The sequence below is a fragment of the Doryrhamphus excisus genome, linkage group LG21 (genome assembly GCF_037039965.1).
Source record: "Doryrhamphus excisus strain RoL-2023G ecotype Guam linkage group LG21, RoL_Dexc_Guam_v1.1, whole genome shotgun sequence".
Taxonomy (NCBI): domain Eukaryota; kingdom Metazoa; phylum Chordata; class Actinopteri; order Syngnathiformes; family Syngnathidae; genus Doryrhamphus; species Doryrhamphus excisus.
In genome coordinates, this window is record NC_136377.1 from 10,801,600 (window position 1) to 10,824,502 (window position 22,903).

The 22,903-nt window shown below is 42.7% G+C and overlaps 2 protein-coding genes across 3 annotated transcripts; one reads left to right on the plus strand and one right to left on the minus strand.

Annotated features, from left to right (window-relative positions):
* The first annotated feature begins 22 nt into the window (after positions 1-22).
* On the plus strand, positions 23-14,789 carry LOC131137825 (sodium/potassium/calcium exchanger 3). Its single transcript, XM_058086167.2, has 18 exons — positions 23-184; positions 453-987; positions 5,745-5,846; positions 9,932-10,008; positions 10,083-10,157; positions 10,226-10,310; positions 10,447-10,550; positions 10,618-10,692; positions 10,765-10,790; positions 11,421-11,474; positions 11,551-11,693; positions 11,821-11,987; positions 12,399-12,603; positions 12,669-12,835; positions 12,919-13,033; positions 13,116-13,228; positions 13,316-13,381; positions 13,465-14,789. Exons 2-18 carry the CDS (start codon positions 885-887, stop codon positions 13,573-13,575), a joined length of 1,788 nt encoding a protein of 595 aa, XP_057942150.2. The 5' UTR covers positions 23-184; positions 453-884; the 3' UTR covers positions 13,576-14,789.
* dpf2 (double PHD fingers 2) lies at positions 14,324-22,756 on the minus strand. Of its 2 annotated transcripts, XM_058086169.2 has the most exons (12): positions 22,634-22,756; positions 21,014-21,174; positions 19,691-19,798; positions 19,426-19,604; positions 18,723-18,815; positions 18,569-18,647; positions 18,353-18,394; positions 17,286-17,423; positions 17,077-17,208; positions 16,899-17,011; positions 16,755-16,836; positions 14,324-16,196 (listed from the first exon to the last, which is right to left on the minus strand). In XM_058086169.2, exons 1-12 carry the CDS (start codon positions 22,663-22,665, stop codon positions 16,114-16,116), a joined length of 1,242 nt encoding a protein of 413 aa, XP_057942152.2. In that variant the 5' UTR covers positions 22,666-22,756; the 3' UTR covers positions 14,324-16,113. The 2 variants fall into 2 exon arrangements, with proteins under 2 accessions (XP_057942152.2, XP_057942155.2); XM_058086172.2 differs by lacking the exon at positions 18,353-18,394.
* Between the last annotated feature and the right edge of the window lie 147 nt (positions 22,757-22,903).

The window sequence follows — 22,903 nt, forward strand, 5'->3', positions numbered from 1 at the left end:
AAATAACAAAAATGGGTCGCCTTTATCATGACGTCAGTATCTTCCGGTTCTTTCATTGGCTCATCAAGGCTAGCAAGCAAACGTACCTGTTGCTAATGAGACAGCGTGGACGAGTTTGCTTGAAAGTAAAGTTTGTTTTGCTTTTATGTCTTACTTAAATACGTAGTGTCAAGCAAGATAAATGGTAAGTTAATTGAAGCGTGTGCTATTTAAAACTCGTTGCTAATGCTTCATATTTATGTTTAATTTTGGAGGAGGGTAATTTTTTAGTTTGTATTCAACATTAAATGGCTTTCCGTAATGTCTGCGCGTACAGTACATTGACAGCACTGGCTATGGTTATTAGACTAAGATGGCAGTTATGTTTTATATTAGAAATACGTAGCTGGAGGGAAGCAGTGTAAGTAATGCCTTGTCAGTGGAGGGGGGGTCAACATCTGTTGTATGTTTAGGGGTCTGTCGCCGACTGGTGGTCACTGACTGGAAGTGCAAGAGAGAGAGGAGAGGAGGAAAGAAGAAAGGGGGCGCTTCCAGCATGTCGCCTCCTGTTGCTGCCCCTCACTGTGGGGGCTGCTGTCGACCTTTCAGCCTGCTCACATGAGCACAGGCAGCCTCTGCTTCTTACGCCGTGACTCGCCATGAGTTGGCCGGAGGGTGGTGGCACCGGAGCGGCCTGACCTCTGCTTTGAATGTGGACGGGGAAAACCAAAGTGGGAGGGTTTTATGATTTTTTTCCACGCTGTTCAGCAACTTATTGCAGGAGGTGGTAGTCGTATAGTAAATGGTGGTAGTTTGTTCCGTGACGGGGGCTGTCCAAGTGGGATACAAGTGTCAAGACAGGGCGCAACAGATGTTTTTGTAACGGATATGCGGGCGGTGGAGGAATGAGAGCAGCAGCGAGGCACCGGCGGCCCTTCCAGCGGTTCTGCTGCTGCGGAGTCGGACTGCTCGCCGTCTTATGGCTAGTTCAGGTCATCTACGCACCAGGTGAGACATCTCATCACACACGCCGTTGAAATGAATGCATCCCTTTTTAATTATCATTGTGTAAAATATGGCACAACATAAAAATCCCTTTCCATTAGGTACACCTGCATATATCTAGTGCAGAGGTGTTAAAAAGTATTTCTGGGCCACGTTTATTGTTAAAATAAAGCAAAAATTGACCAAAAATGAAAGGTTAACTGCACAAGTGTGACAAACTATAAAAAAAAAATCCATCATACATCTCTATTTAAATGAGTATTGATATCTTTGTGGAAGCAGAATGTTACTGCTCTTGCATCACCTTGTTCTGTCTGGTAAGTGCACATTGTTTATTCTAGTGGTTCTCAATTATTTTCTGTCTTGCACCTCCTATGGGTCAGAAATGTTGTCACGCCCTCTCACTCCAGCTTTGAAACACAATTGAGAACCTGTATTTATTTAGCTACACACACTAATTCTGGTAACCTTAAAAAATTACAGTTGACCCTTCAACACCACACCGCGCAGCCCCCCCTCCATTATTTGAGAAGCGCTGCTTTAATCAAAGAGTTCTGTTAATAATAATAGTAATGGGATGTACTGTAGCACCTTGTTTAGGAATTGGCTGTTAAAAAAGAAAGAATATGCATGTTAATATTAAGTTTTTGAGTATTTACTTTGATTTTTAGAATATTCAGTCACAGCATCAAGATTACGCAAAGACACATTTGGTGTGTCAAAATCCAATCACCGAGGATCACATCCACCAAGTATCCAATCATGGTTGCGAGAAGAATAAAGGATTTCTGCTGCATGTCCTTTCTGTCAAAGGATGTTAAGACAGCGTCGTTTTAAATTTGATAGCTTTTTTTATGTCTGCATCCTGCTTTATATCTTACCATTTTAGACCATGTCCGATAATAATGTCACCTCTTCTCTCTAACCAGACATGTATACTGGTATAATCCCAGAAGTAAACACTGAAACAAGCGATGGAAAGGTGGGCAGTGATATGGAGATGATATTGTTCTGAGAAACAAAATGCTTCACTTGTGTGATTCCACCAACCAGCCGGAATTACTATCTTCAACTCCAAAATCACTACTGACAGGGATGACACCGTGTAAAAAAAAAAAAAAAAAAAAAATCCCATCTATCTCTTTAAGGCATTTATATTGTTATTGATTTGACAAATTATTGTGTGTTAGATTATGCCTAAGACCTGCTCCCATCACCATTTCCACTCGGAAATGTGTGGTGGGTGACTGTGTGTGTGTCATAACCACACAATGCAGGGCTACTAAATGGTTTAAAAGCATTTTGCCACTAAAATGAGACATTGGGAGTGAGTTTTTCATCTACTCACGCATGTGGGACTAGATACAAAGTACCTCTTCCATATTGAATTGACAAGGGACGCCCTTATTGACGTCAACTTGTCACAATCTAAGTCTATCAATGCAAGTCGCCCTTAAGTTTTATGTCAGTCGGGGGCCAATATGCCCCCCGGAACCCTATAACGGCCTACATGGCAGGTCAACTTTTGTCTTCCAATGGTGTCTTAGCAAAATAGCGGCATCATTTATATTTAAACTGCGTGTCGCAACCAGGAGAGGATATTTGATCCCAGACCAAAGGCTGTTGAAAGTTAAAAACACTGGACGAAACATGTGCTCTGTTGTTTGTAGTGCTGACAGCCAGGTTACTTTTGCCATACCTGGACAATGTTAACACATGTACCATTACAAGTCGCACCATTTATGGATGTGCTCATCCAGCTGTGTGGCTGTGTTTTTTTGGCCCAATAAAGATGGAAGACACATCCACCATCTTGGAGAAAAGTGATGCTTACATTGTCTTTGTGTTTTTGTTGGTTGTTGGATTTTAATCAAGCCTTAGTTTGCTTTATAGGGCATCATATGCCAATAACCTGCTTTTGATGTTAGCATGTAAGCTAACAGCTGGCTATAATAACAGAGTAGCTACTTGGCTAGCTAGCTATCTAGCTGGCTTCACTGTTAATAAGACAATAACATTGCATTAGAATGTAAAGTGAGAGATGTGTAGTGAGACTTTAGGAAGCTGTTCTGTCCACAGTGTGATTGACAGGATCAAATGTGGCATGTCTACTACTGAGTCAGCCGACAGTTGTTTGGAGAAACAGAGGGGCAAGCGTTGGAATGGCACGTTTGAAATATGTTACTTTATATAGGTCTCATTTACCATAATGTTTTGGGTTTTTTTTTTTTTAGGCCTGTCATGATTTGGTTTATCAGCAAGTGTTAGCTCTTGTTTGCTGTTGCAGACATGTGATTGTATGCGATACAATGTAACACAGAGAAACAGTTTGTTGATGTTAATTGTTGCAGTTAACAGCAATTATGATTATAATCACATACAGGCATCAGCTTTCTTGCACTCTTCCTGCATATTTACACACTAACCACTTAGCCTTAGCACAATAACTGCTCACCGGTGCAGTAAGACTATCATAAAAGGACTTTATAACGTCCTGCTTCCTCTTATGTAATGACTTTCTTGACCTACTGTAGGTAGATAAGTTAGGAAGCCGGCTATTTGGGTTAGAACTGGATGCAGACCAAGGCTCGTATTCTGACAAACTCACCTGACAGACTTGACCAAGACCTGGTGCTGCTTCTCCTGACAGACTTGACCAAATGAACTCAAATCGGAACCATGGATACTAGACAGATGGCTTATGAATGCCTATGTAATGGCAAAAAATAGTAACTAATTTATTTCATGAATTACGTCCAGGGTCAGGGTAGTTTGTTTGTTTGTTTATGTTCTATGACTGGGGCAAAGTGTGGTTGTAGGCACGTCACAATAGGTTACCATTTCCAGTTCTTTGACAGAAAAATGTACATGCTTTATTGTTCAGGGGGCCGGGTCAAATGTGGAAGTGGGCCGTGTCCGGCCCCCGGGCCTTAGTTTGGGGACCACTGGCATATACTGTTTATCTCCAGTCTTTAGCCCGTCTGTCCAGGGAACGACACAGGAAGATAGAGAAAAACATTAATTGGATATTCTTGTCACCTTCTTTGTAACTCTTATTTTTGATGTACAATTTGCTACAAATAAGTAGTAATCTACTGAAAACAAGTACATTTAACTTAAATTACATGATCTTTTTGAACGCAACCCCATGCGGTGTAAAGTGTGATTCATTAGTGATTCTAATGTTCTGCTACTAATAGACTAATGTTGAACAAATAGATCTTTTAGCGTGATTGACATATTCCGTTCATTTAGAGTTGTTAATATAAATAATCCTGTCCTGCCATTTATCTTTGTTCATTAAATACGCTAAAAATGGCTTTATTTCAAAATGGTGATTAATCACAATTAAATCATTTAAATCCATGATTAATCCGATTAATCTGTTAGCCGACTTAGCCAATTTGATAGCCCTAGCAAGTCAAATTTCAATAATTCAGCCCCTGCTGTATGATGTCCTGCCTAATGATTGCCCTATACAGTAATACATATCTTGATATTCTAGACACAACAGTAAAAAAAAAATACTTATGAGAAATAAACGTATTTTGCATTACATTAGTGGTTAATTTAATTTAATGACTATGATATCCCGGTATTCCGGTTAGAGTGGAAAGGAAACATTTAGTGCTGAGACGTCAAAAGCTGTGAGCAGCTTTACACCAGCACCCTAGATGCTTAAGAGCGAAGCATAGCGATGCCCGTTTGTGTCCATTGTGAGACCTCGCCCTAGATACCTGAACTCAGAGCGCAACGTTATTATTATTATTATAATGTATTTATATAATTGTGCCTGTTGAGGAATAATGAAAACCTGCAATAAACGCCTGTTGTTCCGGTGATCAAGTCTGGTGCTTGTACATATGTGTCACCTACTGAAAGCCTGTGATCAGTTACTGCATATCACAATTTGAATGCGTCTTCTATTAATGCCTATATTTGTATTGTGGTTAACTTAGAGCTAATTTATGCTTGAAAATACTTGGTTTAGGTAGAAATACATACCATTTGCATACTTGTTTTTACTAACAGGCCATATTCGACCATATTCTAAATAGAATGAATGATTAGTAGCATAATGTAGCTAATGTTGTCTGACAAAAATAGGAATAGGTGTTGAGGAAGATGCATTTTGTGTGAAAATGGCACCAGGGTGTCACTTGCACAAACCCATTTGAATTTCACACAAGCCGAGCTGCTTTTGATGCTGTGGCATAAAAGCCTCGGTGGCGGCGCTTGTGAAATGGGCTCATTGAGCTGTAAGGTACAAAGGTACACAAAGTGCCTGGCAGCCAGTAAATGCACCGTTAAAGTGACAGTGTCTCACTATCAGCGGAAGGATCTATCTATATCTTTCTTTCGGGGAAGATAATGAGAAATATTATCTCTGTAAGTGTGTGGTGGTGTGGGGTGGGGGGCTTGGGGCTCTTCCACTGTCGCCCCAGTAACGCTGCAATAACCGCAGCCACTGTAGAGATAAGCTGTCAAGGAATGGAACACAGAGTTAAAGTACATGCAATAAAGATCTGACTACAGATGATGACGGAGAACAGCTGAGCTGACGAATGCTGAGCTCACCCCTGCCTCACATGGTCCCCTTATTCTCCTACCTTGATGACAACAATAACAAATGACAATCTCAGTAGCGCCATCATTTTCTTTCTTTTCATTGGAGAAATAATTGTTTGGGGATAAATGTGCTGTTATGCCATTGATTGGCTTTGTGCTATGCTGACTGATCCTTCATTGTTTTGCAACAGGGACTTCTGGGTCTCGGCCTGGCGTGGATGGCGGCACGCTGCGATGGACGCGTACGCTCATGCAAATATCTGACAACCAGAGTGTGGATCAGCAGCGAGCAGGTGAGTCTCACTGGGCTCCACATAGTGAATCAATCCATCACCATGGATGGACGCATGCATTACGACATGGTGACTCTATTATACACTCACTGGACAGTTTAAAGACCCCCGCCATTAAGTGTTAAAGGACACTTAATGGCTCAATTAAAAGCTTGTGTAATGTGATTTTGGCACCATAAAGGAAAAGTAGAGGTCGACTCGCTCTGTTTATGAGTTGACGTGAAAGGTTGCTTAGGGTTGTGATGTCATTGTAACATTTCAAGCAGGTTACCAGGGGAAAGGTCAGCTTCCAGTCACACAAATAATTAACCTCTTGGAGTTCTGCTGATGACACCAAAGAAGTCTCATGGTAACGCAATGGATGACAGGACAAATGCACGTCTTCATCTTTTTGTCATTTGCATCACTATGGCTGCGTTGTTAATGTTCAGCTGCCGCTCGGCTATCAATCACAGCAAATTAAATACCACCTGTTATGTATGCTGCATGTGTATATGCAAGGAACATATATGCACATGGATCATTTTAAGCCTATTTCAGTGCCAAATTATTACCAAACAGCTGTATTTATTTGGACACATCTGCCCTCCGACGTGCTGGGATATCCCACTTGGAGCCTACAAGGTCCACCCCCCCAGTCAAATCTAACCATACCGTACACCATGGTTGATGATTGCAATAAGGATTTATTTTGTTTGTGAAGCGACAGTTTGACTTTTGACAGGCTTGACAGCAGGCCTAATCTTATTTTAGAGAGGCTTTAATGATTCCATAAGACGCAGCAGACCCAGGTAGCCACCATATCCCTCAGCATGTGGTTGACAGCCATTACCGTTACATCATACAGTATGTGCTTGTGATTATGATTAGAAAAAGCAGAGGGATATTATCTCGGGGATGTCTGGCACCATCCTCTTTTCATCCCCCCCGCCCCCTTAACAAGATGGGAGATGACGTTGTCCTACTTCAGCTGACGAGTCCTCGCCAGGCTTGTTGCTAGGCAGCTAAATGCTAAGTTCTGAAGGCAAGATGATACTGCTGGACTAAAATGGGCCATGAGTAGGGGGTGGCTGTCATTCAAATTATGTAAATGATGCAATCCTCTCATAATCAATGTGTCATCAAGCTTAAGTTTTGTTTTTTTTTCTAGTGACTGTCAGGCCTCAGTATTTATTCATACTTAAGCTATAGAACATCGATATAGACTTTTTCTCAGCGCTTTAGGCCGGAACAGACAGAAAGCGACAACACGATAATGTCGTGTTTTCATTGACAGCTGAGGTTCCAGTTTAAAGCCCGCCTCCCTATTCATCTGTGTTGTATTCAAACTGCGTCAAAGGACTGCAAAATCAAAGACCAAATGCATAATTGAATTTACATTACACACCAGAAATGAAATATTCATTTTTTAATTCCTCATAAATGTGCATGTGTGTATACATGTGTCAACGCCTGCTACCACTTTACTCGGCACACTGGCTTGGCTGGACGCCTCGACACCCTGCCGACTTCATGATCGATCCCATTACTGCTCCCCGCCCACTCATTCACTCGGTTTTGGAGCCATACTCTCAAACCACTTGATAGACTCGGAGGGAAAGATGGACATCGCAGAGTCAGAAACACATAAGGTGCTTTGTTTGGGGACTCAACGATACAGTCCAGGGCAAACATACTACTTTGTTTTGTCTGATGTTGTACGAAAAGCAGTCAACGTACAAAAACGAGGTCCAATTTTCATGAAAAGAAACTGGGGCGTACGAAAACCGAGGTTTGCCTGCTAGGGATGTCACAAGATTTCTCGTCCCAGGCCTAGCCCCCGTGAAGCTATTGTTTTCTGAACAAGAAATCACAAGATCTTGTATATTGTAGTCATGCCAATAGTATGGGCCATGTCAAGCCTCCAGTTAACCAAACATGGAGATATTAGGATGTGACAGGAAGTCAGAGTACCCACAGAAAACCCGCATACAAAACCGGAGTGCTCTCCTGACTATGAAGCCAACATGCTAACTAAGAGGCCACTGTGTGCCCCAAATTTGTTAAATGAAGGGAACTAAAATCTGGAATCAATATGTCGCCATCAACAAAGAAAGGCCACAAACAAAAAGTCCGAATTGTATGATTCTAAGAGCATTCAGCTGTGGAGGTTGGTCTGTATTCTTTGTTATTGTTTTTGACTTGAGCCATGTGGCCAATGCATGGAAGTGTTCCGTGTTCTGGTTGCCATCTGTTGTTTAGTAAAAGGACATGAAGCAAGGAGATGCTCAGTGGTGTGTTGTCAGAGTAACATTGAAGGGAACATGGACACACTTCACCGGGGGCCTCTGTGTGTGGTATAGTGCAAACACGCCATCATTAAACCACTGTTGTTTGTGTCTGTTTTACGTCCTTCTCCCGGCACTCGCTCACTTTCCCTCTCTCTCTCTCTCTCAGACCTCTCCTGGGAGTGGGTAAAGGAAAAATAAATATTTTTAGACATCGTCCCGAGCTGCTGTCACTTCACTCTTCTTTTTTTCATTTTTCATAAACCATGGGAAAAACACACATCCACCCCCTCTCCTGCAACCCCCTTTGCCTTTGGCTTCCTACTGCCACCCATCAAAAAAAGCCCCCTGAGGAGAAGGTTGCCATGGTAACTGCCTTCATTGGAGCAACTCCTCAAAGTGTCTATGAGAGCTCCATGTTGCAGCCTGGTGTTTCCAGTGACAGCAACACCTGAGTGTGTGTGTCTGAAGGAGCCTGGACGGCTTCCAGTGTGTATAATCAGAGAGGATGCTGGGAGAAAAAGATGACGCCAGAGAAGGAACCCAGATGTCCAACACGATGCAATGTGCCCAGACAGGCTGCTTGAGAAGATGCAGCACAGCCTTCTCTCCTGTGATAACATGGCAGTTTATATGCCAAGCCGCCATGATTTAGTGCAGCAGCTGTTACTAAAGGAATCTTTTTTTTTTTTTCTTCTTCCTTCCTTCCTGATGTCTAACGGAGCACCACCTTGACACTGGGTTAGTTAAAATGGAAGGAGAAAATACCGTGGATGCAGTAATGATGGCAGGCAGCACATGTCTAAACATAACTGGACAAACATTTACGTTTTCTTACTCCACATGGCCAAATGTTGACTCCTCGGGGGGGCGGGGGGGCTTTGGCTCCATGCCCTCCATTTGCTGACACGGCATTGTGAAAGATCACCTCTAGCATTTCCAATCACCAAGGATTGTGTCTCGGTGTTGGTGTGCTCTACTTATTGTGTGCCTGCGAAGCCTCCATGGGCTTGCAGCACACCAGCTATTTTTAGCACGCAGCCCCTCCCCACCCCTAGTAGTTTAAATTCATGGCGCTCGGATCACAGTTGTAAATTGGAGTTGGAGTACTGTTCTCTGGAGGCTGTCTTTGTCAGGTTGGATGGGGAAGCAAAGCCGTCATTATTATTTTTTGCACTTGGGGCCAAACAGGAAACAGCTGCTAGTTTCACTTCCCGTGTGACACCTCTGTGGAAAACATACAGGGTTTACATCTACTTAGAGATGTCTTAAAGGAGGAGTTTATTAAATGATGAACACGCTTTTCCCCTATTCCTAATGCCAGTTGATAATTCACGTCAATATTTGCACCCCCATTTTGCCTCCGTTTGCATGCATTCTCCAGTTAGCGTACAATATGATGCACGTCTTTTTGATACACTGCTTGCTAGCATCCGGGAAGGGTCGGCAACCTGTGGCTCTGGAGCCCCATGTGGCTCTTCAGCCTCCTTGATGTGCTCCCTATGCAATGCTCAAATATTTTGTAGTATTGTTGGCAGTAAAGATCTTAACACTGCATGAAGTAAGCCATGAAAAAAACATTTCTCCTCCCAGTCAGTGTGGAACTGGTAAGGTTGTGGCTTTAGAGGAAATAACTAACTGGCTTGGGATGTTATTGCAAAGGTTTTGTGTTTTATATAAAGATTTTGTTATTAAAGTCTATTGTCAAGATGAAATAACGTACTGAGTATGCCGGCAAAACAACACATTATGTATTTTCAGTATAATATACTGGATATTTCTATGGACTTCATGTTGTCATCATGTGTGTCCTTGCAGCTATTCATGAGTTTCCAGAGGACATCTTCACCAAGGAGGAGAGGAAGAATGGAGCAGTTTTACTGCATGTACTCTGTGTGGGTACTACTAGTTAATTATTGGTGTATTATGTTATTTGTTGACTCTAACCAGTCAGCTTGTGTCGTTCCAGGCCATCTACATGTTCTACGCTCTGGCCATCGTCTGTGATGACTACTTTGTCCCTTCCCTTGAGAAAATATGTGAGGTGAGAGCCAGCGCTAGCATGCCTACAACGTTGCAGTTGTAACGTTTTCATGACCCCCCCCCGCACAGAATCTACACCTGAGTGAGGATGTTGCCGGGGCAACCTTCATGGCAGCGGGAAGCTCTGCTCCAGAGCTCTTCACCTCTCTGATTGGTGACTAGTTTGTCATTTTAAAAATGGAAAGACCACAGAATGGCTTTTCTGGGCACTGCAGTTCCCAGAGCGTCCAGTAGAAGCACCAAAATTCTTTTATGGCGCGTATGTTTTTATGTTTGGTTGTGCCCGTCAGGTGTCTTCATCACTAAAGGGGATGTGGGTGTGGGCACGATCGTGGGCTCGGCCGTCTTCAACATCCTGGTCATCATCGGCCTGTGCGGCATCTTTGCAGGGCAGGTCAGAACATCCTCACAGAAGTAAACTTGTGGTAAGACGGCACAACTGATGCTGTGCCTCTCCACAGACGGTGACGCTGACATGGTGGTCCTTATTTCGAGACTCCTCCTACTACATCCTGTCCGTGCTGACCCTCATCGTGGTGAGTTGCAAGTCTCACGTCTGAGCTGACCTTTTTGTCCTCATTCTAATCATCTCTTTCTCCTCTCTTCAGGTTATTTATGACGCTGTGGTCGTTTGGTGAGTCAATCGTTTCTAGATCTTGCATGTTTGTCTTTGCCAAAGCTCTTGATTAGCTCTTCTTTCCATTGCGGCACGCTATAGGGTCAGTCAGGTCAACCATGGGTCAAGCATCAGTAGATTGTCTTACTGATTCGAGACTTCCAAGGCCTCATCGTTTAACCTCAAGGGTCATGGATGCTTCGCTTAGGAATCAGCTTTAAGAGTCATAGTGTGGGAAAATGTATGGGCTAGTCTTTCATGGTCCACGAGCATGCTGTGGTTTTAATGAAAGTGCAGATTTATGGAACAGGGACTGAATGGAATGGCAGGTTTGCATCAAATGCCAGGGTGCTCGGTGAAGGTCGTGTTGCCATATTTCACTGCACCTTCATTTTATATTTCTTTGGGCTCACTTTCAGCAGGTGCAATTAAAAGTAAAGGCATGTGGTCCTGCGTGAACAAGCTGATACATAGAAAAAATAACCTAGAACATACCTATAGGTGTTCAAATAGAATCTATTGTTAATAAAGAAATGTACTGTTAAATATCATCTTACTTATGATATAACAACTAATGTAATAGGGCAGGCCAATGATGATCATTCTAAACCGTCCTCATCTTAGGGTGATATTGACTTTTCTCTTCAGGTGGGAATCTCTGCTCCTCATGACCATGTATGCCGTCTACATTATCATCATGAAGTAAGAGGCCACGCCTCCCCTCATTCGTCCGGCATCCTGGTTGCCTTTTAAATGATGTATCCTTCTTGTTTGGCAGGTTCAATGCTCAGATTATGATCGTCGTGACTCGTCAGTTCCGGAGCACTGGGCCGTGTTGCTTTGTGTCGGAGAACGGCAGAGACGACAAGATGGCAGAAGATCCCTCAGCCTGCCACACCTCTTTGGTGCTCCTCAACAAAGGTCGGTGTTATTCTGAGCTCCCATGGGTGCTAACATGTTCTAGCAAAATAGCTTTTGTAGGTAAAATAATGATTTGGGTTTCTCATGTTTAAGCTTTACACAGTAAGGTCACTTTTCCTCTCCATAGCTCAAGCTCATAATCAGGAGACGGCGCCCGTCATCATGGTAGACGAACTTCTCATCCTCAGCCCCCACAAACTCTCCTTCTCTGAGGCCGGCCTGCGCATCATGATCACCCCCCACTTCTCACCTCGCACCAGGCTGTCCATGGCGGGACGCATGCTCATCAGCGAGGTAACCCACACGCTTAGCAAAGCAACATGTTGGTTGCATATTTTCCAAAGGCTAAAGCAAACAGGAAATATCGTATTGACCCACACATATTTTTACCTTTCAAAAAAAATAAAAGAAAAGTTAGAGGAAGTGTTTTCTTGCCATCATTCTCACACCAGTGACCGAGATGGATGGACAGTCAAAGCCTTCCATCCTATGTTACTCACTAAGCGGGGAGATACCCATAAGTGATTGGAAAATGGTTGGATGTTCATCTTATTGTTCTTCCAACTTTTTTTGGCTTTAGTTTTTATGACGTGTGCTGCTGACCTCTTGGCCAGGTCACCCTTGTAGTACCCTTGTACCTTGTAGTTCTTCATCTCAATGGGACTTACCTGGTTGAATAAAGGATAAGTAAAATACACTTTTCAGAGGCAGAGGCTGATCCGGACTTCCAAGAACCCACGGGGAAGTGGGTCTGCTGTTGGATCCAGGGGGGGCTCTACAACCAACAGTCTGAAGCGGACTGGTTCCTGTAGCTTGGAAAATGGAGTCACGGCAGGAGACACAGAATCCGGAGACAAGCCAGGGTTGGAGCAAGACGACGAGGGGATATTCCACCCCTTGCGCATCCCAGGTGAGGAAGTGTCATGGCTGACTAATTTGCTGCAGTGAACTGACGTGAGCTCGCGTGTGCCTCAGCTGGCTGCTCTGCACGGGTCAAGTGGGTCATCACGTGGCCTCTGGGCCTCCTGCTCTACTGTACTGTCCCCAACTGTGTTCTACCACGCTGGCACCGCTGGTTCATGGTCACCTTTGTGGCCTCCACGCTGTGGATTGCTGTCTTCTCCTACCTCATGGTGTGGATGGTGAGCACCGCTATTTTCATTTATTGGATCATACACTCGTAGCGGACATGTATTGACGTGGCCATGTTGAACCTCCCATGTAGGTCACCATTGTGAGCTTCACCTTAGACATCCCAGACTACATCATGGGCATCACCTTCCTGGCTGCAGGGACCAGCGTCCCTGACTGCATGGCCAGCCTTATAGTTGCCCGACAAGGTAAAAAAAAAACAAAACAAGGAGGATCTTTTGCTTCCTCTCTGCTGCTGCTGCTTGAGTCTGGCATGTTATCTTTTGTTAGGCATGGGGGACATGGCTGTGTCCAACTCCATAGGCAGCAATATCTTTGACATCCTGCTGGGTTTGGGTTTCCCCTGGGCTTTACGCACACTTGTGGTGGATCATGGATCAGCAGTATGCATACTAGATTTCTTTTTTTGTTAGTTTTATTCCTCGCCCATGTTCCCCCAACAATGCCTGTGCCCTCTTCCTCTCCCACAGGTGTCCATCAATAACAAAGGACTGGTGTATTCGGTCATCCTGCTGCTGGCCTCCGTGTTCCTCACAGTGAGTCCCCACCACAAATGCCTCCACAAGATATTCTCAAATGATCTGGTGGACTTTACAGGACTTGGGTGACTTTCTTTCAGGTGACAAGCGTTCATCTAAACCATTGGAGGCTGGATCGCCGCCTGGGACTTGGCCTGTTGTTCCTCTACTCCATCTTCCTGCTGTGCTCCATCCTCTTTGGCCAGATGTGAGCCCCCCTGCCCCCACCCAAGGTGAAACCTTACCTTTTCTACCTACAGCTGCTCCTCTTTGCTGAAGCCAAAAAAGAGCGACACAGCCTTTGCTTTCTTAGCCTAGCATAGGTTCACACACAGTGATGCACTTTGTTAGTTTGGTTCGTACAGTATTGGATGACAACGTATGACATGGAGGACGACTAATCTACTTCTGAATGTTGTACATGTTCACGCTGGATAATTTATTTAACAAACAAAAAAAACACCAGTTATTGGTTTCAATGTTGTTGCTAATGGTACTTTATTCTGCTGTACCACATTTAGAATATTAGCCTTGTCTATGTTTGAGTGTAATATTTACAGTTCCAAATGTAGCAGTTACAGAATGACAGCCTCCAAGCCGTCTGAGGTTCTGATGTCCTACAGTACTAGGACACCTTCAATGTGTCAACTTTTTTAGCCTAGAAACATTGATCATGAAATGCATGAATAGCCTCACTCGTATTTGAACAGCTCCGTGTACGATAAGAGGTTCACCTCATCCTTTAGAGGAATTAGAATTATAAAATTTAGATTCGTTTCATTTCCACACTTTCTTTTATGATTTTCACTTTGGTGGAACATTTGAATGAAGCACAAACCTTCACTGGTATTGGTTATACATGTGAGCAGTAATGCCACATGGTGCTGCTCCTTTTATGATACAAAAATAACTACAAAACGCTCCGTAGCAGATATTTTTCTATGAGGAAAAATAGGATGCCAGATTTTGGTACCGATATGAAATGTTCCACCAAAGACAGAGTGGCTGTATAATTACTACTCGTCTGCTTGGACCAGACTTTCTACTTTTTGTAAATGTTCAATGATTGATTATAGATTTACAACACTGAAGCGCTGACTAATTAGTTTTGTGGTGTTTTTAATATTTAAACTAGATCATGTGAATAATTGTTTTTGCAGACTTTTGGGCGTGTAGAGGTGTATCTTTTGGATGTTTTACACACGTAATGATTTTGTGAAAGCTCTAGGAAACACGATGCAGTCAAATGAACCACTGCAGACTGTTTATTTTAACAGCCTCATTTCTATGTCCTGTGGTAAACATGTTTAATATTAAAATGTGACGCTGGGATACAATATAGAATTCACCTTAGGCATCAAATTAGACTGTTATATCTTGAGTGCAATAAATTTGTTGAGGAATGCTTCTGATTTTACCTTTTTTCTATGGAGGGGGAAACATCCAATTATGTCACTGCTGCCATCTAGCGGAGAAAGCCAGCAAAACACCTGCAACCATACCGGCGCTTCTCCTGAACACATACCACTAGGTACAAAGGATTCAAGTTCTATTGTTGAATGAACGTAAACCAGGTCAGCAATATATTAGACACATCTCTACATTACGACGAAACTTAAACAAGGTCGTACGGATACCTAGAGGTAGGTAGGTATTGACAGTATGTTGCCTTTTTTAGTAGCATTTGTTTCATTTTTCTACACATTGGTAGATGAACAACTACAAAGCTTCCTGAAAGATGTGCTAATTCTGTAACAAACCATAACGTAATTTAGTGCTTAGTATTTTATTTGTATTTTCCTACAATTGAAACATTCCATCAGTCACCTACAGTGATTTTTAAAAAATTGAAAAACACTCATTATACTTTGTCGGCAGCAACGTTCTCTCCCAAAGCTGGAGGCGAGGGAAAAAAAAATCCCCCGCCTCACAAGCCAATTTTGCGAGAAGGTTATCTGCTCTCTCAGTACCACTCATAACTGTCATGCTGCCTCTTCATTAATCACATTCTGGGCAAAGCGGCTCCAGATAACCCAGAAGCATTTCTGAGCGTGTCCAAATACAACAAGCCTTGTTCAAATGCATCTTTTAGAAGATTGCTGGGAAAGAAAGAAGGGAGCACTGTCAGCAAACTGCTAGGACACGGCAATGAAGAGTTTGATGCCCTTATGCATACGGCTTATACATACAGCACGTGGACAAGCAGGTCGGGTTTACTAGCAGGAAGAATCAGCATGGAACATGTCAGGAGTGTGCATTGGAGGGCACTGTATTTGTGTGTGTCATGTTTAGTAGACGTTTAAGTGTGATGCGGTACACTGCAAACACAATAATAAACATATTGCTAAATTGAATAGTCATTTTGCCATCGCTGTTAGGGTTTTACACAATAGTACTTATGGTGCCATGCTTAGAGTCCCTTTTGAAACTCTTGAGCCATGTTTCTTTTAAGATTAGCGTCTGGATTTTCTTAAAATCTATGAGCGTATGTGGCTAGGGGCATGTAAAATTGTACTTTGTATTTTAGAAATATAGAAATTGTAGAAAAAAGTGTGTGATTAGGTAATGTCATGGTCTGCGATGTGTAACAGTCATATTTGAAGACATGAGCTGAGGCCAGTGTGGTAAAGTGTACTTCCCTTTGGACAAATCTCACCCTCCCTCTGGACACACCCATGTTCTCCTCACGTCACACCTGTGTTGATGTTGCACAACGGGCGAGGGGCGAGTGTGTGCAGAAGGAGTGGCAATCACAAGGGCGGGGCGTTCTGGCTCTGATAAATGGATGCTTTGTCTTTGAGGAGATCCAGACACAGGTGACAGCTCCAGCTCCCTGAGGGCCACAACACAATGTGTGAAGAAGTGTCAAAAAATGGCTATAATGATAATGGCTCTCACTGTGGTTTGCTGGAGTCCCAAAACTTTAGAAATGGATTTATAACCTTTCCCCAGACTGATACATCTCAATTACTTTCTTTCTCATTTGTTCTGAAAGTTCTTTACATCTTAGCATGATGTTATGATGTACCGATTTAAGTGATTTCTCGATTGAGAAAAGGTGCAGCAGTAATCAGGTCCGGGGGTGCACTTGGGTGCTCATAAAATCATCTTTTTCATGTAACATTCTGGCTTCAAAATTAGGAATTATTTTTAAATTAAAACTGCTTACAGTTACATGTTTCTAAAATTAGTAATATTACCATATTTAGACTTTTCTCCTCATTCTAGTGGTGATATTGTTTAGTCATCCTAATCCTTGGTACATGTTGCCAAAAACAGATGGTATTATACTACAATCTAATAATACAAATAATGAAATAAGTACTGAATTGTACTTAATCCTAACCTGTAACATCAGAACCTTTTATAGTAGCCACATTGGGAGACCTACCTTCTGGAGGTTCAGACATGGGTGGGGTGAGACAGTACATGTGGTAACCTCGATCACAGTCGTCACAGAAGAGCAGCTGATCCTGGAAGGGAATATCATGTGACCTACAGTGCTGAGATCCCTAAAAGGTGTGTGTGGACTCACGTCGTTCTCAGAGGTGCCACACTTATTGCAGCACTTGCACTCGATGCACTGCCAGCGATACGTCTTGACGGCCGCCATCATGACCGGCGTGAATTGCAGGCAGGAGGGGTGGCCTGCAGTCATGGCGTTTGTTTTAGCACATAGTTTCAATGAGAAGGTCGGGTGCGTGGAAACCAACCTGAGCGTCCGCAGTCGGAGCAGGACACCAGCTCTTCAGACTGGCCCGTCTTGTGGTTGGTTTTAGAGTCTCCCAGGCAGAAGTCACAGTAGTTATTAGGCAGGGCAATGCCATCGGGGCCTTTCTTAGTAGCTGACGAAGCACAGACATCGCCATTCAACCAAAGTCCGTCAGGGGGACCAGAAGGACCACCGCCACCGACCACTTACTTTTGGGCTGCTCAGGCAGCGGGGGTGGAGGCTCACTGACCTCCATCTCCTCTGTATCTTCGCCCTCTTCGTCCGCCAGGTGCGAGTGGGTGTAGTGGTAGCTCAGACCTGGACGGTTCTTGTAGCGCTTTCCACAGACTGACAGCAAGACAGGAAAACACGTATGATCACACATCAATTCTACATCCCAGCAGTTTACAGTAGCATAACACACTGCATGCCCTCCGACAAATGGCCCTATTTCCTCTAAATAGAGGTCTCGGACGAATAAATGCTCATTTAAAAAACAAATTTACAAAATAATGTGTCATAAAAATCATACTACAGTATAATGCCATAATAATATAATACTATGCTGTTAGAGCAGAGGCTACGACTGGAGGGAATGCAGTATTTTCAAGTGATGGTAGTTTAGTGCGTGTTCATACAGCATGCATGTGATGTACACGTGAGGATAAAGGCCACTGACAGGTGAGAGAATGTGAGTGTCATGAGATAAAGCCTAAAGACAAAGTTCTTTCACGCCCACCCTGCTATGAGGAGGAGGAGGATGATTACTCTTCAGGCGGGCGTTGGCCACATGAGTAACACAAAGCATCAAAAGCAGAGGTATGCACTCATGCTGGCGTAAGGAGAATAGGTGAGGACTAACATACAAGCCCATTCTAGCATGATTGTCCTTCCCTCTCCCATCCCAGCTGGCCTGCTCTCACTCTGTATGGATGTATTTCTGCTATTTCTCTGATGAGTGGACTGTTTCCAGTCTTATTTGGAGTCATTCTGGTCATTTACTTTGGACATGGCTGCCACTCATTAATTACAAGGAGGAGGGGCGATCACAATTATATTGATATAAAACAAATGAATAATAAACGCTAAATAATTTTTTAATTAAATGGAATCCCTAAAAATCAAGCAGGTGTAGACGGGAAAGCAAACAAAGACTTTTTGGTCAAACAGTAGGGAACCACACAACATTAAGCGTGTTCACATAGCAAAAAACTAATAGGTGAAGAACACAAGATGAATAAAGAGCAGCATGAGACATAAGAAGGAAAGAGATGTACCTTTTTCAGAAGGTTTTGAAATATGCTTTTGTTTGATAGTGTCTGAAAGAGACAAAGAAGACGACAGCAGAGACACTCAGGAGAATGTGGTCACCAAAGTGGAAAATAACAGCCAGCGATGAAGAGCTCTAAGTAACTCCGCTAGCTCACAGGCTTAGAGAGAGGAGGGGGAGGGGGAAGATGGAGGAGATCTAGAAAATATTTGGCAACACTCACTGTCGCAAGCGTACGGCTTGTCTCTGTCCTCCATGGCTGCGGTGTCCAGCTTCTTCCTGTTGCTGCCCACTCCTCGACCCTGAACACACACATGTCTATAAATGCTGACTTCTCTTACAAACATAAGAGTGTTCTGGTGCCAGCATGTAGTCACCTTCCCTTTGCCTTTGCCTCTTCTCTTGGGTGTGTCTTCCTCGTAGTCTTCATCATCCAGGTCATCCAGGTAGTCGTCAGGCTCAAGGATTCTCTGTGGTACAGACAGACACATGTTACTAAGGGCTTAATACAAACACATTTGTAGCAGCGTTACATGGAAATTTCAATGGGATGGCAAGAAGTCACTAGCTATAACAGAAAAGATGACAAGCCCCTGTTGGTGATGAATGACGTCAGTTTTAAAAACCTCAAACGTTGCTATATTATGTCTAGCTGCCGTTATATTGTATTATATATATTATATATCTCCGATGCTTAAAGAAGTAAATGGGTCCGTTGTTGTCACACCTACTGATCCTGATTATTGTTCTCTGTTTGAGTAATCTAACTTGGCCAAACCTTTTCTAACATTGACAGTGGTACCTTGGTTAGAGTAATTAATCCATTCCCAAAGGTCTCAAACCAAAACAGACTTTAACCAGGCCAAGTTCTCCCATTGAAAATAATGCAAATCTGATTAATCCATTCCAGACACCAAACAATTTGAACAGGTGCCACTATATGAGTAATATTTGTGCCAATATCAGATTTATATTGTATCGGGCAATATAAATCGGAAGCGAAAACATTTTATCAGGAGACCCGTACATATTACAACTATTCACTGCGTCACACTGATGTCTCATACACGGGATAAGAACCTTTCTGATACGTGTGGCGGGGTTCAGGCCAGGGGTGTAATCGCTGGGGTTGGAGTCTTCCTCAGAAGCTCTGGGATCTGCAGGTGCCCGTTTCTCCAGGGACTCGCCCTTCAGGAGGGCCTCCAGGCTGCTGCCATCCGATGACAAGAGCGTATCCTTTTTGAGTCCAAAATCAAGCTCTGTGCATGGGGACAAGAGCATGAGCCAGTCATCACATAAACACCTTCAACCGATTTGATGTCCCTTTAGTAGAAGTATCAGTTACCTGACTTCATGGGGGGGAAGATGAGTCTGGGGTCCTCTGGAGGATGAGATCTCCGCTTCTTCCTCCACCTCCTGGAAGGATATGTGTAGAGCTGGCCTGGAGCCATGCCTGAGGACCATTAAAACTTCTATCAAACCTCATCTTCAACGTTCCTATAGATTCACTCAGGGCAGAATGAGGAACATGATCTAAAAATATTGAGTGTGTATGTGACCGTAGCTCATGTTTGTGACAACAGATGTGCAACAAGTGATTGTATGCTGTAAAGTTTGCCTAAAGCCCCAAGCAGCACAACCAACTTATTCCAGCATCTAAATAAGAGGCACCCAGCCAAGTGGGAGAAATGCTACTCTTTACGAGGGAACAAGATCACGCCAGCCAGATGTATGTCTACTTATTGTTTTGGAAAATGGTGCATGTCTTCCTCCTTTCAGACTACATTTTTAAAACAAAACTGCTGGCACTTCCAGGAGGGGTTACTGTGATCAAAGGTTTTTTTTTTTTTTTTTTTTAAGATCAACCACAATAACAGCAAAACTTGTTTTGAATTATCCCTAGTCATTGTACTTAACCCGAAAGAAATGCGATACACACACTGACAAGCCAACTGTACATCCTCACTTTAACAGACCATGTGAACGAATGAGACTTTGGCTTAACTGGTTCCAGACACAACCGTGATAAGTGAATTTCTGGAAAGTTGGATTCCTTATTTATAAATGGAATATGTTCATAGAGCATAAAAAGAACTATTTACTTTACCTTCTTAATACATTTGTGACACTATTAGAGCCCTCCAGACACAGAATTAACACCCGAATAGTCACCTTTAAACTTGTGTTACCCAATACAGTCGACATAATACTACAAAATAAGTCAAATACATATATACAAGTTAACATTGGGAAAGTTCTTTGTTTATTGTTTTACTTCCAGGATTTCTTAGCGGTAACACTTCCCCGTTATACAACATTAACAGTGAAGTGTGTTCACAAGCATTCGAATTTTGATCATCAACCTTACAACATTAGATCGTTACTGACAAATAGTTACTGACAGCGTTATCAGTGTAAAACATGACATACTGTATCTACATAGTGTCTTTCAATGAGCTTTCTAAATGTATTTTGGTTAATTTAAGCTTGAAAATACTTAATTTTGAGGAAAATACATAACATTTACTTGCATATGCATATTTTTGACTCGTAATAGGCCATAGTCAACCACAATACAGTGATGATTTATTAATTAACATATTTTTTAAAACTTGATATATTAAGCTGCGTGTGGTGAGGGATGCGTGTAGTCCTAAAATAGTCCTACCAGGCCCTCTGTGCCTCTTCTCCATCCAAATGTAGCAGTTGCTCTGAGCCACGCCGGTCTGAGAATCGAGGAAGGGCATGCGCACACTCCTCTCGGCGCAGAGACGAGCATTGTAGTTATGACATTGCTCCATTGCATCTCTGTAGTATTGCTCTCCCAACCTGGTGACAAAAAACAAAAAAATATATATATATACAAATCAGGACTTTTTGATATCAGGATCTGACCTGTCTACCATGTAGGCCGCGGCATGTGCGCACCAGTGTATTCAAAACAGTTGGTACTGTGCAGACCATTTTATCTGCATATAAAATTCTCAGGTGTTTACATCACTAAACTAGGCTAACTAAAACCCTGTCTTCACCTCACCTAGGGCAGTCTCATCTCAAACACCGGGTGGGGGGCTCAAAGAACAACCAGATTGAGCAACATACCACCACAATTTCCATCTAACGTTGACTTCTGCTCAGACACCGCAACACAGGAAAAAGAAATCACAGTGTTTCCAAAACAAAAAGCTCTGGTTCAACAGCCATGTGAACGAGCAGCTCAGACCCAAAGACATACTGTAGCACTGAGATCAGGTGACAGGGCGGAGTACAGTAACACCAAGAGGCATTTCATTTGCCATGCAGAATGACAAACAATGCAGTTGAAGACAAAACACTTATATCACCCAAAATACGACAAATGTGTCGCATAACTGTAAAAAAGTGCAATTTGCTTCACATTGTAAAGAATGTGTTTGATTAAAAGTCTTGTTTCTCCCATCAAACTGTAGATTGATCAAAGTTTACCACTAGCTAGACTATACATATATAATTATTATAAAAATATTACTATTATAAAAAAATATTTCACAATAATATTGTGGTATTGTTTTCACACACCAAAAACAATTATTTAATGGTGAATAAATCGCAACTTGAGCCTCAGAACGATACAGGAAGACAAAATTATTGGAATTAATAACAGCTTCGGGTTTCCATGGTAACTGACTCGCGCACCTGTCGTAAACCGTCGACTCCCAAGTGGCACCCGAATAACGACCCGGAAACGCAGTCGTTTTCAATAACTTTAGTTGTGAGCATAAAGTCCTATAATTGGCAGAGCAATTCGGTTAGACCGTTGAGCATGTGTGACATAATTCTTTTCATTGCATTGAAGAAGAAATCCCCTTAAACTTCCACTAAACTAGTTGCCCCAAAAAACGCCAACTTTGGCTAACTTCAGCTAATTAGCTTGACAGCCACCCGGCAGTTGTACTAACCGATGTGAGATGTCTGGCAAAAATGGAATATTAAAAATAATTCCAACTATTGCCACACAAAAACATTTTTACTCACGCATACATATATATATATATATATGCTGTATGATTATTACTAGACACACATTTATTAAAAGTCGTCGCCAGCGTGCCTGCTAACTATTCGTAGGATATGACTAACACGACGCTGGACTGCGTTAGATAACCTTCACGAGTCCCTGAAAATGTTGCCTGCGCTAGCAAGTGACGCAGCGAGATGTGGTGTCATAAAATGATAGCCATTAGGTGGTTGCGTCGGTATGTCGTCGAAAAGCGAGTGGAGTGTTTTTTTAAAAAAGTGGAACACTTACAGTTTGACAACATTCTCGACAACAGCTGCCATCTTGCTTCAATACAGGGCGAAGTGGCTGCTGGGTAATAATCTCTCCCCTTTGACAGGTGACCCCTTAGCACCACCATGTGGTAACTTTGAGTAATTACCGCTACAAATTGAGTATTTACGCATACCCATGTAAAAAAACATGAGGACGAAATAACAAATATTTATCAATAAACACTCATCATCCAATCACAAAATTAAATCTGTACATCTATTGATGACTAATAAAAATAGACCAGTT